Source organism: Oryza brachyantha, chromosome 8 (assembly GCF_000231095.2).
Source record: "Oryza brachyantha chromosome 8, ObraRS2, whole genome shotgun sequence".
Classification (NCBI taxonomy): Eukaryota; Viridiplantae; Streptophyta; class Magnoliopsida; order Poales; family Poaceae; genus Oryza; species Oryza brachyantha.
In genome coordinates, this window is record NC_023170.2 from 16,028,286 (window position 1) to 16,044,448 (window position 16,163).

A 16,163-nucleotide genomic window follows, 5' to 3' on the forward strand; every position below is an offset into this window, starting at 1 on the left:
TTGTACGTGTTCTCACTCTAATATTAGAGACGTCGAACAGATGAAATACGAACGAAAAATTAATTAGTCTATAATTATGAAGAGTCAGATTGAGAGAGAGGAGTTTTTTTCTGCTTAAGTGACCTCTACCATTGAACATGCCCTTACTCTAATTTCTACTTTCCAAAATCTTGTATTAGGTTCATCTAAACATGTATTGGACATAAAAGTTACACATTTCTCTAAAAAAAGGCTAAAATTAATTAATTTGTACTAGGAACGTATATTTTTTCTTCAAATTTAGAATAACAGAGAGCTGATTTTTAGTCATGCGTAAATACAGATAATAGATTTTTGGAACTCGTTGAAGATATATTTTCTAGACCAAAAATCAATTTTAGACACTTCTTACATATGCTTAAGTTTAAGAGACAGGCACGGACTAGTCCAAAGGTAATATGTAAATAAAATTTAATATATTTAATTGAAATAGGTCTCATTATGAAATTTTCCTTTTTTCCCTAAATTAACGAGAATTTTTATATAATGTGCAAATACCGGCCATATAACATTATTAATTTACTGAGCTCTCAGTATCTTTATCACTGAAACATGAAAATCAGTCATGACAATATCACTGAAACATGAAAATCAGTCATGACAATATTTCTGCCTTCACTTTCATCACGGTACAGATGGATCCGCCAAACGAACTTGATACAGTTACGATCTTATGAATCACGAATTCCCCCTAACTACTCATGTACTAGTACTAGTACTACAAACTATAGCCAGAGCTTGATTTAAAGAAATTTCAGTACATAGGAATAGGAAAAAAAAATAAAGTGACACGAATGCACACAGATATCAATCTATGAATTTTGCTAGAATATTTAAGTGTATGTAAAATCTCCTATATTTTCTTTCGGCAACTTGCATAAAACAAAACTCTGGTTTCTATACTTCGTTCATGCTAATAAAAATTACTTATACAAATTAATCTGTAAAAATCTCATTAATTAATTCCTTTGTTTTCCCTAAAATTTGAACAAACCCAGCGGGTCTTCGTTGGCTATCACCCTGCCCCAGCTACAGCCTGCGGTTTGCACCCACAGAAACCGACGTGAGGAAGAAAATATAGGTACGGACCATGTCCAGCAGTGTACTTTTCTAATCCCCGTTTCTCCAAAACCCTCTATCATTGCAGTATAATAATACCAATGATAAATCACCATGCATGTACTCGCAGTACGATCTTTTCTTTATTGCGCCCAAATCTTTGCTAGGCGCACAGCAACAATGTACACAAGATAAATTCATACTTATATGCTAGGGGGCAGGAGGACTAGGCCGTGTTAGTTCGCAGACCAGGTACCCGACATGGAAAACGCAGTAGGTCGTGTTTGTTCAGAGACCAGGTACCCGACACGAAAAGCGTAATAATAGATTAGTATATGATTAATTAATTATTAACTATAAAAATATAGAAAAAAATAATTAATCTATTTTTTAAAACAACTTTACTGTGGAAAATTTTCGCAAAACCACACCGTTTAACCGTTCGAGATGCGTGCGTGCGAAAAACGAGAGAAACTGGAGTTATTAGGATGTAACGAATGAGGCCTAGATGCTGTTTGGATCCAGGGACTTCTTTTAGTCTCTTGTCACATCGAATGTTTGGACGTTAATTAGAAATATTAAATATAGACTGATAACAAAACAAATTGTATAAATAAAGACTATTTCATTAGATAAATTTTTTAAGCCTAATTAAGTCACGATTAGCAAATGTTTACTGTAGCACCACATTCGCTAATCATGGACTAACTAGGCTCAATAGATTCGTCTTGCGAAATAGTCAAGAGTATGAGGTGGGTTTTATTAATAGTCTATATTTAATACTTTTAATTAGTGTCTAAACATTCGATGTGAATAGGGACTTAAAAAAATCATATAGTATCTAAACAGGGTCCTAATAATAAATACTACTAGTATGGAGGACAGAAGTGTATTGACTTATTAGGTCATATGTTAAATAAAACCAATTGGCAATAAAATATATATAGAATGCGTTAGAGACAGTAAGAATTGTGAGATTAAATAAAACTTATAGCATTTTTCAACTCCGAGGAAACTGCACATGAGGTTGAAGTATAAAAATCTACTGCAATCCAAACACTGTGACTATAGATGTAAATTGCTGTGATTCTCTGTTTTTCGTCCAAAACAAGTTGCTCTTTTGGAATAAACTGTTTTTTTAGGAAATTCATAAAGGATTGAAAATCAAATGGAAATTTTCCTTTGGAGTCATTTTGGTTGTAAAAATAGAGCCCAAGATTCCTAGAGGATTCGTTCCATTCCTCCACTTTTCGGTTAATAGTAAACATTTTCATTAAAGTTCATGTTTTAATTTTCCTCTGAAAAACCCAAGGCAACATGTTTCATTATCTGCCCTCTTTTATCTAATTTAATCAAATGATTCACTTTATATTCCTATATTTGGAGTAGCCAAACACCTCTTTTACTTTGGACTTTCAATTCCATTTAGCCATGACATTCTCCTGGTAATTTTTTAATTTCTAAATTTTGTAAACCCTGCATTTCAAGGGAGCTCTAAATATATGTTCAATATGTCTGAGTACAGAAATATTCTTGCGTTCAGAACAAGAAATGCTGTATTTTTCTACGTATGTGAAGGGTGCTTTTTGCCAGTAGCCTGACCGGGCGTTTGTTTCTAGGGACTTATTTTTTATTTTTAGTCCCTAGTCATATCGGATGTTTGGACACTAATTTGAATTATTAAAATAGACTAATAAAAAAACTAATTTCATAAATGAGAGCTAATTCACGAGATGAATTTTTTAAGCCTAAGTAATCTATAATTAGTAAATGTTTACTGTAGCATCACATAGGATAATCATGGATTAATTAGGCTCATTAAATTCGTCTCGTGAATTAGTCCAAGATTATGAATGGGTTTTATTAATAGTCTATATTAAATACTTTAAATTAGTGTCCAAACATCCGATGTGACATGAGGCTAAACTTTTTAGCCCCATCTAAACAACCCCTGAATTACACTCTCTTCGCGGTCAGTCTGCAATCTAAGTCCTTTCAAAAGTTCTATCCTCTATCTATATCCACGGTCCGTCGAAAGATCGGTTTTTACGTAAGTTATTTCCCTCTCCCATAATACAAGGATCAGTGGTAAACCTAGAAAAAATATTAAAATGGTTGGACGAAAGAGAACTGTTTCTAGCCATTCCTTATCTTTAGTAATATCAGAAATTTCTTGCGAAGGCTAGGGGGCTTCAATGAGAGAGACTGAAACCGCCCTAGCCCCGGTGGTAGATCCGTCATGCAAGGGATTATTCTCTTTTCTGAAAAAAATACATGGTAGTCAGATGAATAGAATAGTAGAAAAGTTAATAGATAATGAATAAAGCACTAAAAGATTGATAGTGAAATAAACTGATGTACCAAGAGCACAAAATCGTTTATATTTTAAAATAAAATTTAGAAACCAAATCTCTTATATAATGGGACATAAGGAGTTCAGGGAAACCTTATACCCCTATGGTATGGAAAGTAACGCATGGGTTAAATAAAAGGGGAAAAAATGTTTCTCACAGTACAAGAAATTAACTTACTTACTTCCACGATATTGTCTATTCTAAAATAAGTTCAAAGAAGTATATTTTGGGACAGTGATTAGACTATGCTCGTTGCTCTGGTTTAATAATCCAGATTATCTCGTTTTTCACATACACACTTTTCAAACTACTATTTTTTTAAAAAATATTTTAAAAATCATATTAATATATTTTTAAAAATTTTTATAACAATTAATTAATAATATGTTAATCTATGTTTTCCGCGAGAATGCGGCGTGTAACTGCAATATCGAAAGCTTCCCGATCGATCGTGTCACGATCGAAATCTGTCGCATCGTTGGCGCGAGACATTTTCGACAGTGCTCTCCATTAGCAAGATGCGATCCACCCACAATTTATTTATTTTTATTTATAAAGCAAAGGACACTGTCCTGCACAAGAAGAAAAAAAAAAGAAAAAAAAACCCATGACGGGGAAGCTGTCCTAAACGTACTTGTATACTCCGCTGATTGATACCCGATTTTTCTATACCACGGATGGTGTGTGTGCGCATCAATTGCTGGTGATTAGTCACATGGACATTGTAAACGTGCACATGGAACCATGAGTGATCTCCCCGATTAATGCCCCCCAGGCTTAACGATGGACCAGTCCTGTTGGTAGTTTTTGCATTTGCAGAGTACGATCTTGTACGTCATTTTCATTTATATCTTGGCCGGCGATATTCATTTATATATTTTTTTGCCAAGGTTCTAAAAAAATTTCATGGTTGCGACTATGGATGATTGTTTGTTAAATAATTTGTAAAAAAGCTTACATATATATATGTATATATATATATTGTTAGCGATATAAAAAAATCAATGCTAAAAATAAACTACGATAAAAAACTCTAAAAATCAGTTCTAAATTAAAATTTTGGCCATAATTACAAGTAGAAGCGAAATGATGAGATTGCATATGACTACGTATTCAAGTATATTCCTCTGGTTTTCTATTTAACAACATTTACTTTTGGAACTACGTTGACTATTTTCTTATTCAAAAATTTTACGTAAATATACAAAATCGCAAGCCGTGCTTAAATTTCAATTATAATAAATCAAATCATAGTGAAAGAATAAATAATTATATAAATATTTTAAATAAGACGAATAATCAAATGTAGACGTAAAAAAATGGAGTGAGTAGGTAATACAATGGTACCACCTCCACTCTGTGAATGGAGTGTTACTTTCATTATAAGCTAAAGTTTTTCTTTAACTGTTAATTTTCTGGAGTATAATAAATCACCGGTAATTCATATTCTTCCCTTCTATGTCAGCCTATGTAACTACAGTCACCGCTTGGAGCTGTACATGAGTGGTAATAATGGTTAACCTATTTAACCTAATCCTAGGAATCACTAGCTCTCATTGCATGCCCATTTAAATGTTTCTATACATACAAATCTAAGTTTATAATTATTCCTCAAGGGTGTAAACGAGTTATTTTTCTACGAGTAAATTTCATAAAACTACATATATTCTAATCAAGTTCTCACAAACTATATATTTAAGCTAAAGTTTTGTGATACAAAACCTTACCTCTATAGTTTTATGAGAAATTTGTTGCTGGATATGTAGTTTTAGAATAATATGGTCAAAGTACATGTATTTTTGTGAAATTTACTCATTTTCTATTATAAAGTTGAAATTTTTTGGTTTATAAGAAATATAGGTGATCTGTTTTGCAAAAATCACAAATTCACAATGCCTATAAGTTTAAAAAGCGTAACACATCATCCATAATGTTATGATATATATTTGTACAAAAATAAGTGGTGGTGCTGGTTTACTCCACTACCAACTCTCCATATTCTTCAAATGAACCCCCGTTAGCTATTTACTTTTTATGGAAAGTAAAGTTAATTATAGAACCAGTATGCCAACAAGTCAGTCACAAATATATATAAAAGAACTAATGTGTCCACGTATTAGTAGTAAATATACTACTAGGACTTTCTAGGTTTATATAGTATATAAATGTATATAATTTAAATATATTTGTAGATATATTAGCATATATATCTACGTATCTAGAAAGTTATGCATTATGAAACGAGAGAGTATATAATAATTAAGAGATGATATACCAGAATCATGTTATCATACTTTTTCTTTAATAAAATTTCATTCCAACGCCTCAACACGCCATCAGGCTCATCAGCTCTTCACAGCCAGCATCGTACACCTCGCACAAAAAGGAGATCGTTCATAGGCTATCACGATAGACACGATAAGATCGTATTGGAAAACGCAATTTTTTTTTCACCTCACCCCGGCACGAAAAGTTTACACCCACCCAGCGCGAGCGCGAGCACGGCCTCCTCGATCCGTTTTGGCAAGGTGGTCCAGCGCCCGCGCCGACCCAACCAAACCGCGCACGGCCAATGCCGACGAGACACGTACGCGTGGTGTACGTACGGCGGCCGAGCCCGATCACCCGAGCAGTCGAGCACCCGGCGAGCAGCCCGCCCGCGCGAAGCCAGTAAAAAAACAAGGCGCAAACCGCGAACGGGGAGAGGGGGGGGGGGGGAGAAAAAAAAAGGAAACGGCCGCGAATGGATTGGTGGTGGCGTCTCGTACGGGTGAGAGGGGAGGGGAGGGGAGGGAGAAGGAATCCGGAAGGACAAATAATTGAGGCGAGAAGCGGGGTCCCCACCCCACCCCCGACGTCGTCCTCGTCCTCGATCGATCGCGTCCCCCTCTTCCGACGATCTCCCCGTTTTGCCCTTCCTTCCCCTGAGACACGTCCCAATAGTTTTAGTAAAAGAAATTATTTAGACATTTTATTAGTTTGTTCTAAAATAAATATATTTTATAATACTTATTATATTGAAGATTGTGAAAATATGAATGAACACATTAGGAATATATAAAGCACGGAATGATTATATTAAGATTTAATAAATCGAATGATATTTTAACATTCTAGCTCTAGTATTAATAGATATGTAACGAGTGAAAATAAAGTAGTTTTAGGGCTGACGTTTCTCCTACTCGGGCCAATCCAGTCAAACCCCCCCCCCCACACAACCAGTAGCATAAGTGGTGTTTTGATTGAGAAAATTTTTAGGAGAAGTGTTACGTCAAATGTTTGATCGGAAGGAGTTTTCGGACACGAAAAAAACGAATTTCACGGCTATCCTGAAAACCGCGAGACGAATCTTGAGCCTAATTAGCACATGTTGGTTACTGTAGTACTTATGTCTAATCATGGGCTAATTAGGCTTAAAAGATTCGTCTCAAGATTTCTTTCATAACGGTGTAATTAGTTTTTTGATTCATCTACATTTAATGCTTTATTTAGATGTCCAAAAATTTAATATGATGTTTTTAGAGAAAAAATTTAGGAACTAGACTAGGCCTAAAAATACAGGCCGGTTTCCCGTAGGCCGTAGCGCCAGGCGAAATCAGTACTGAACGGGGGGGGGGGGGTGTTGAAAACATAAAAAGGCCGTGTAGGAGGTCATCCTCCAAAACGGCACGGCTCGGCTCGGTTCGGTTAAAAACTTGAGGCGTACCAGCCGTCAGTACCACAGTACGTCGCTCTTGTGGTGGCATCAGTAGATAGGAGTACAATAATGCATGTGCGTGAGTCACCGTGCACCTTCTCCGGACGAGACGACAGGGGAGGCGCACCGGGACGGCTCGCTCGCCCCTCGCACGCCCGCACGCCACGCGGCGGGGGCATGCCACCAGTACGAGTGGTGGTGGTGCTACAGTGCGACGCGACCCCCCCCCCCCCCAGCCCGTACGCCCTCCCGCAGCTGGCACGCCCACCCCCGCGCGCTTCCGCCCCTGCCTCCTCCCGCTAATTACGCCACCGCTGCCACCACCACCCCACCGGCGCGACCCTGCCCGAGCCCGACTCGTTGCCGCGGCCACCACGCCACCACCACTCCGCGTGCGTGCGTGCGGCCGTGCGGGCGCTTGCTTCCCACGCGTCGCGTCGCGTCTCGGCTCGGCTCGAAGTCGATACCCTTCCCTCCCCCTTTCTTCACCTCGGTCTCCGTCTCCCTCCCCCTCCCTCCCTGCGTCCTCCTCCTCTTCACACCTTCCACCACCGCAGCCGCAGCCGCTCCCTTGCTTCCTGCTTCTTTTTTTTTTGCTTCTCTTTTTTTTGCCGGTGATTCTTCCGATTCCACGGCTGTGAGAGGAGACGGCTGAAGTATTTTGGAGGGGGGCGGTGATGAGGTGATGTGAGGAGGATTTTTGTTGTGGTTGAGGTGTCGTGCGTGGAAAGGTAAACGAGCTGCTTCGAATCGATTGTTGTTGATGTTTGTATGGTGTTTTGGTGATGCGGTGGGGGTGATTGATTGGGTTGGTATGGTGGTGGTGAGCTGTGCAGATCCGGAGAAGGGCGGATCGGGTTTTTGGCCGGCGGCGAGCGAGCGGCGGCGGCGGCGGCGGCGACGTTGAGAGATGCAGAGGGAGGTGGGGCCGCAGGTGGCCCCTCCGATGTTCCTCCACCAGATCCAGCAGCTACCTCCCCATGCCACGGCGGCGAGGAAGCGCGGGAACCCGTGGCCCGCTGCGGCGGGGGCGGCGGAGGCTGCCGGAGGTGGGAACTGGAACCCCAGGATGTGGGACTGGGATAGCCGCGCCCTCACCGCGAAGCCGTCATCCGATGCGCTGCGCGTCAACGGGGGGCTGAGCCAGCAGCAGCAGCAGCAGCAACCGGCGGCAAAGGCTGCTGAGGCGCTACGGCAGGGCGGCGGGGGTAGCGGTGGGCTGAGTCTTCAGCTCGGCCTGCGGGAGGACGCGGCTACGCCGATGGATGTGAGCCCGGCGGCTACCATGTCTTCTTCGCCTTCTCCGCCAGCGTCGTCGGCGCCGGCGCAGGAGCCAGTTGTTAGGCCGAGCAAGAGGGTCCGGTCTGGATCGCCCGGAAGTGCCAGCGGAGGCGGCGGCGGTGGAAACTCAGGCGGAAGCTACCCGATGTGCCAGGTGGATGACTGCCGGGCGGATCTGACCAACGCCAAGGATTATCATCGGAGGCACAAAGTCTGTGAGATGCACGGCAAGGCCAGCAAGGCGTTGGTTGGCAACCAGATGCAGCGCTTCTGTCAGCAGTGCAGTAGGTAATGATAGTTACAGCACCCCTCCAAAATTTTCATGGCAAGATTCCTTCTCATGATGCCACTTTTAGGAATTTATGTTTATGGCGGTGTGTGTATATTGGGCCAGAGAAATTCTCTATCCAATGGTGGTGCCGATGTTTATGTAGACTGAGAGCATGTAGTTTCTAATAAATTTGGTTCTTCTGGTCAATCATTTAGATTTCACCCGCTCTCCGAGTTTGATGAGGGTAAGAGGAGCTGCAGACGTAGGCTCGCCGGCCACAACAGGCGGCGAAGAAAAACCCAGCCAACAGATGTTGCTTCGCAGTTGCTGCTACCTGGAAACCAAGAAAATGCAGCAAATAGGACACAGGACATTGTAAATCTCATAACGGTTATTGCACGCTTGCAAGGTACTAACATCTAATACTCAACTTGGCACACTAATTCACTACCTAGTGATTTTGATTGGTGGTTGTTTTTTACTTTGTCATGGCAGGCGGTAATGTTGGTAAACTGCCCAGCATTCCTCCCATACCGGATAAAGACAATCTGGTCCAGATCATAAGTAAAATAAACTCTATAAATAACGTGAACTCTGCTTCAAAGTCTCCTCCATCAGAAGCTGTTGATTTGAATGCAACGCAAGGCCAACACCAAGATTCTGTTCAAAGGACAACTAATGGATTCGAGAAGCAAACTAATGGATTCGACAAGCAAACTGTGCCATCAACCATGGACTTGCTAACAGTTTTATCAACCGCCCTTGCAACACCAAACCCTGATAGCAATACATCTCAGTCCCAAGGAAGCAGTGACAGCAGTGATAATAACAAGAGCAAGAGTCATTCAACAGAGCCAGCTAATGTTGTAAGTTCTCATGAGAAATCTATCCGGGTTTTTTCTGCCACTCGTACGAATGGTATTCTTGAAAGTCCACCTGAAGTGTACAAGCAACCAGAGCAAGAAACGCGGCCATACTTGTCACTACGGCTCTTTGGTAGCACCGAGGAGGATGTTCCTTGTAAGATGGATACCGCCAATAAGTACTTATCTTCTGAGAGCAGCAATCCTCTGGATGAGAGATCTCCATCATCCTCTCCACCTATAACACACAAGTTTTTCCCCATCCGCTCTGTACATGAAGAGGACCGTATTGCAGACTATGGGGAAGATACTGCGACAGTTGAGGTTAGCACAAGCCGGGCATGGCATGCACCACCACTTGAGCTTTTTAAGGATTCAGAGCGGCCAATTGAAAATGGTTCACCACCAAATCCTGCATATCAATCCTGTTATACCTCAACCTCTTGTTCAGATCATTCACCATCAACTTCAAACTCAGATGGGCAGGTGAATTTACATGGAAGTTTCATGATTGAATAAACTATTATGTGATTAACCACTGTCTTATACTAATTTAGTCATGTAGTCAATCTGATCTTTGTTTGGTTTAACTCTTTATAGGACCGTACTGGTAGGATCATATTTAAGCTATTTGGTAAGGAGCCAAGCACAATCCCTGGGAACCTTCGTGGAGAGGTATGATGAATATGAGTTTTTCTAAAATGATAAATTGCAACCCTGTCCCATCCCATTTCAATCATGTAGTCATGTAATTGAAAATATTCTCCTTTCTTCAGATTGTGAATTGGCTCAAACACAGCCCCACTGAAATGGAAGGATACATTCGGCCAGGTTGCCTTGTACTATCGATTTATCTGTCAATGCCAACTATTGCATGGGATGAAGTAAGTTTATTGCTTCATTAGCCCAAAAAATATGTTCAATACGGTTACTGCATAGTCATCTAATGTTTGGGATCTATGTAATGTCTATGTAGCTTCAAGAAAACCTTCTCCAGCGAGTAAACACATTAGTCCAAGGTTCTGATTTGGACTTCTGGAGAAAAGGAAGGTTTTTAGTTAGAACTGATACCCAATTGGTGTCCTACAAAGATGGTATAGAAAACTACTGTTGTGTGTTAATTTTCTTATGTGGTCCTGCTCATTTTTCGGTGTTTTGGCAATGAGTTCATTTGGTATATCTAAATGGTGCCTCCTGTTTCAGGAACAACACGCTTATCAAAATCATGGAGAACATGGAATACCCCAGAGTTGACCTTTGTCTCACCAATCGCTGTTGTTGGTGGGAGAAAGACCTCCCTCATTCTTAAGGGACGTAATCTGACGATACCTGGCACTCAGTAAGTTCAGTTGTAAAGCCGTGGTGTTTGACTAGAATATACCCGCTCTTTATAACTTAATGTGCTCATGATGAATGCAGAATCCACTGTACCAACACAGGGAAGTACATATCAAAAGAAGTACTGTGCTCTGCATATCCAGGAACAATATATGATGATTCAGGTGTTGAGACTTTTGACTTACCTGGGGAACCACATCTTGTTCTTGGGCGTTACTTTATCGAGGTCTGTATGATTTGAACATCACTTTATCATTGTTGATATATGGAAATTGGCTTTGTTAATACTAGGGTGATTCAACTTTCAATGTTGACATGTACAGGTCGAGAACAGATTCAGAGGAAACAGCTTCCCTGTTATCATCGCGAATTCAAGTGTTTGTCAGGAACTGAGAAGTCTTGAAGCTGAGCTTGAGGGTTCACAGTTTGTCGATGGCTCTTCAGACGATCAGGCTCATGATGCTAGGCAATTAAAGCCAAAAGATGAAGTTATGCACTTTCTCAATGAATTAGGATGGCTCTTCCAGAAGGTGGCTGCTAGTGCATCTGACGGAAAATCTGATCCTTCTGTTTTGGATGTGATTTACTTCTCAACTGCACGGTTCAGATATCTTCTGCTGTTTTCCAGTGAGAGGGACTGGTGCTCTCTTACTAGAACTCTTCTGGAAATCCTTGTGAAGAGGAGTTTGGCCAGTGATGAACTATCACAGGAAACTCTGGACATGCTATCAGAGATCCATCTCCTGAACAGAGCAGTGAAAAGAAAAAGTAGCCAGATGGCACGTTTGCTTGTACAGTTTGTCGTCTTGTGCCCTGACGATTCCAAACTGTACCCCTTCCTTCCAAACGTTGCTGGCCCAGGTGGTTTGACTCCATTGCACCTGGCTGCATCCATGGAGGATGCAGAAGACATTGTTGATGCATTGACAGATGACCCTCAACAGGTGAGCACAGTAAATGCTAGTGTGTTAGTGTTCAGTTATTTCATATTGGTATTTCTTATGATTTTTGCTTAATTCACTATAGGTCGGTTTGAGCTGTTGGCATTCAGTGCTAGATGATGATGGCCAATCCCCTGAAACTTATGCCAAGTTGAGGAACAACAATTCGTACAATGAGCTTGTAGCACAGAAACTGGTGGACAGGAAGAACCACCAGGTTACCATAATGGTTGGTAAAGAGGAAATTCATATGGATCAACCAGGGAATGTTGGTGAGAAAAACAAATCTGCAATTCAAGCATTGCAAATAAGATCATGCAACCAGTGTGCTATATTGGACTCTGGCTTGCTAAGACGCCCATTGCATTCACGGGGATTGCTTGCTCGTCCCTATATCCATTCCATGCTTGCGATAGCAGCAGTCTGTGTTTGTGTTTGTGTATTCATGCGAGCTTTACTGCGGTTCAATTCCGGTAGAACCTTCAAATGGGAGAGACTGGATTTTGGTACGATATAATCTACAAAAGACATATTTATAAGCTTTGTGGTGCTATCAAGGAAATACCTTACAACAGCCAAAAGGTTTGGAACCAGACAGCTTTTGACTGTTTTCCTTGGAACTGTCCATTGATACGAGTGGGAGAGTATATAATCGTAAAGATGAGCCCCTCCTTGAAAAGAAGTGTGGACTGGCGGGGATGAAGTACCAAAGCACCTACTTTGGGGAGCGGAGAACCCTGAAAATATTGGATTAATCTGCGGAGAGTTGGCAAGTAGTTTTTGTGACAAGGCATGTATCATCTGTGCCCCCGCAAGGTGAGATGGGGGCGCTAATAGTTCTGGGCAAAAATGAGTAAGTAACCTTTGATTTCTTTTTTTTGGGTGCAATTGTGAATCTGCTGCTGAATGTATCACAAGATGGTGTTTAATTACCTCGACATGTCTTCACAATTTTTTTTTTACCTTTTTGTGTATTTATACGGTGCTTTAGCATGAAACTGGCTTCTGGTCTTTACATAGTAGCAGGGGTAATGGGGAAGGTATCGTTGACAGTACCCATGTAGCTAAATACAAATGAGGCAGATTTACAAGTTTATCCTTATCTGTTTTTTTGTTGGACCATCGCCACGGCTTAGCCTTGATAGAAGCCCTGGTTCTTTTTCCCATTTTACTGTCTGTTAATACCCTCTGTGATGAATCTCATTCCTGTTTATTATTCATTATAATTCTTCCATTTCCTGATTCATCTTCATGAATTATACATATGGCCTGCCTTTGCTGTTAGGAAGTCAGCATTTCCTTGTCAATGCTTTTGGTGATGTTTACACGAATGATAACCTGATAAAACCACTGCGGGAATCAGTGTTTGCAACTTGAAGCAGCAAAACCTTGTCTCGCAGAGAAAAAAGGGATGGTAGGGCAGCGTTGAGCTGTGCGCGGCGCTATCCTTCCTTCTGGTGGGGCGCATCGTGGCGAGAATGAGATGCCTCTCTTGGCGCTTTCCCGGTGGCGCCGTGCGTGTGTGGATCGCCGTGCGGACACGGCGGCGATATTCTGGCCAGTGGCAGGAGAGGTAAGCCTCAAGCCGAGGGCTCTGCTCTGCTTGCGTTGCCGGCAACCCGAAAACCATGCGCGATACGCTCAGCTCAACTCGACGGCGCCTTTTGGCCCGGTCACTTGCAGTGGGTGGTGCGTGGGTCATTCGGCCAAACGCCTTTCGATGCCTCGTTTGGGAGCTTGGCCAACTATGGTGGCCACATTCATGATGCCAACCGCCGCTGGAGGTCAAATAGTAGCCGGCTACAGCGACCGTCCTGCCGATGGGTGCGTGTACGGACGTCCCGTATCCGTGGTTACTTTACTAATGCTAACCATGTATTGAAACATGATTTTAATTAAGAAAACATCACTAACCTGCTATTACTACCCTTTTCTACGTATATCATCTTTTAATTATTTTTATGATTATTTTTCCATAAAAATAAAGAGTTATGACGGTGGCTGACGTGTAAAATAAATTCTAGCATTTACAATTTTTCTCTAAATATACTTTTTATCTACCTATGTTCTCTTTTTCACAACTCTATTCTATTTAATTTCTCTTAATTTTTTTAGTGTCTATGCTCAACCTTATATTTGAAGACAGAGGTAAACCAACTTACATGTAATACGTACGCTGGGATACATGTACGCAAGCGTTGGTTTTTGGTATAACCGGGAAAAGAATCTAACATTTTTACGTTGCAAGAAAGCCCTCACGGGGTTTCTGGTTCGATCGATCAACAGCGACGGGTGCGATGGCCCAATGGTCCTTGGCCTTCACGGCTGGATGGTGGCGATGCACACGGCCGCCCCCGCGCGCGCCTAACGAGACTGGACCACACGATGAGGTCACCTTAAGGAATATCTATAAGCTATCTATAAAATATATTATATAATTTTTTAATAGATATCTATAAAATATATTATATAATTTTTTATTAAAAGATATAGTCTGTTGTATATATTTTAATATTGTTTTTGAGGTGGCCTGAGGACGACGACGTTGCGTGTGGGTGCCAGCCAGGCGCCCGCGAGCACGACCACGCGCGGTCGAGGAGGTTACGACGGCTCGTAACGTGCTTGCTTATTTTCCGCGCAAAAAGCGGCCGCCATCACCGTGACAAGTAATGTGCAACCGACGCGACGCGATCGTCTGGAGCTGCAGCCCGTGGGTTGCGACCCCTCCTCAGACAGGATAAGCACGAGGGATACGTGGACGGATCGGTAGCAAAATCTCTCTCCGCTCGAAGGGAGCATCGCGTCGATGCATCTGCTCTGATCTGGAGTAGCTAATTGATTGATTTCGCCGACGCGAGCGAGTGATGGACAGATAGATAGATCGAGCAGGCCGGGGATGGACACGTACGCGCGTAGTACTAGTACTGGATCGACGGCTCGGCCCGGCCGTCGTCACCTCCGGACAGGATTTGGCCGTGGGTCACCGTGGGGTCCCTACCCCCGACGACGCGCGCCGACACGCCGGGACACCACCGCCTCCGCTCCGGACCCCGCGCAACCCCGTGCGCCCGCGCGGCGAGCCAACGGTGGACGCGCGATGCGATGCGACGTCGCCGTGCGGCGTGCGTGTCCGCCGGGTGGGAAAGGGTGTGTCCGCCTCGAAAAGGCTAACCGAAACGTTCGCGTGGCCGCTAACCCGTTCGAATATTTTATATAAAAGGTTTTTGGAATGTATATATGCACCATCGTAATGTTGTTTCCGCTTATACTTTTAAGAAAATTTTAAATTTTCAACATTAAATTCGGATTTAATTTTAGAGTTTTTTAATCATATTTTATTTTTTAATCGCAGCAACGAGGCCTTTGGACTCTCTGTGGATGTTCCTGCTGCTCGCTTTGTTTTTCTTCGCTTTGGTGGGAGTAGTAGGGACAACTCTCACTTGTCTCTGTTGTATGCTCTTGTTTGTAGCATTTATGTTGGAGTAATGGTGTAGCGAAAGTATTGAGTGGCTTGTGTCTTTTGCTGCTCTGTGCTGCAGCGATGCAATACTCTTGTGTTTTCCGAGGGCTAGCTCGTCATACAGTACATAGTACCTATCTGTTTGTTTCTGAACAATTTTTTTTCTTGTCATATTGAATATTCGGACACTAATTAAAATTATTAAATATAGATTATTAATAAAACTCATCTATAATTTTGGACTATTTCACGAGACGAATCTGTTTATAAATTATTTTTCGCTTACAAATATAGCGTTTTACTTTTTTTTTCTTTAAAAAGCCTATCAATTACACCATGTTCGCATGGGTCATTTGGCGTGCGGGCGTTCACCCGTTAAACCCGTTGCGTGTGCCTGCTGTGTTTGACGTGTGGATGGATGGGGGGAGAAAACGGTCGCACAAATTCAGAATCGATCCATTTTGGTACAAGTATGGTTGTTTTCCAACTGTTTTCTGTTGGGTACAAGTTGTTCCCACAGATAATTATATATGCTATTAATCTCGACCTGATCTCTCTGATAGATGGATGCATGGACAAACAGAACACCAACTAACTGGCCCAAACAGACCGGCCCAAATTTGGCCCGGCCCACCAAAATACTAATAGAATTGTACCCATATCAACCATTTGGGCTCACCCGAATTAGGATCCAGAATCAGCCAGGGACATTAGGGACATGTTCATGATCCGGGAACGGATGCAGCCCACAAAGATTGGTTTGCGTCGAATTTCCGGGAACGGGAAGTCGTAAGCCCCAAAATAGTCGGCCCAGTGGATATCTCGAATGGATTTGGTCCATACGAGATTTTGAGCATGGG

The 16,163-nt window shown here is 42.1% G+C and overlaps 1 protein-coding gene across 1 annotated transcript; it reads left to right on the forward strand.

Moving 5' to 3' along the window:
• Positions 1-7,686: 7,686 nt before the first annotated feature.
• On the forward strand, positions 7,687-12,952 carry LOC102712745 (squamosa promoter-binding-like protein 15). The gene is made up of 11 exons (XM_006659521.3): positions 7,687-7,880; positions 7,986-8,718; positions 8,917-9,110; positions 9,197-10,050; positions 10,165-10,239; positions 10,341-10,448; positions 10,541-10,658; positions 10,768-10,903; positions 10,984-11,128; positions 11,226-11,846; positions 11,929-12,952. Exons 2-11 carry the CDS (start codon positions 8,060-8,062, stop codon positions 12,358-12,360), a joined length of 3,342 nt encoding a protein of 1,113 aa, XP_006659584.3. The 5' UTR covers positions 7,687-7,880; positions 7,986-8,059; the 3' UTR covers positions 12,361-12,952.
• The last annotated feature ends 3,211 nt before the right edge of the window (positions 12,953-16,163 follow it).

Excerpts from the sequence above, each read along its gene's own strand:
- LOC102712745 (XM_006659521.3), top strand. The coding sequence starts at position 8,060 with ATGCAGAGGGAGGTGGGGCCGCAGGTGGCCCCTCCGATGTTCCTCCAC. Across the intron at positions 8,719-8,916 it reads TTCTGTCAGCAGTGCAGTAG|ATTTCACCCGCTCTCCGAGT; the intron begins GTAATGATAGTT and ends TCAATCATTTAG. Across the intron at positions 10,051-10,164 it reads CTTCAAACTCAGATGGGCAG|GACCGTACTGGTAGGATCAT; the intron begins GTGAATTTACAT and ends AACTCTTTATAG.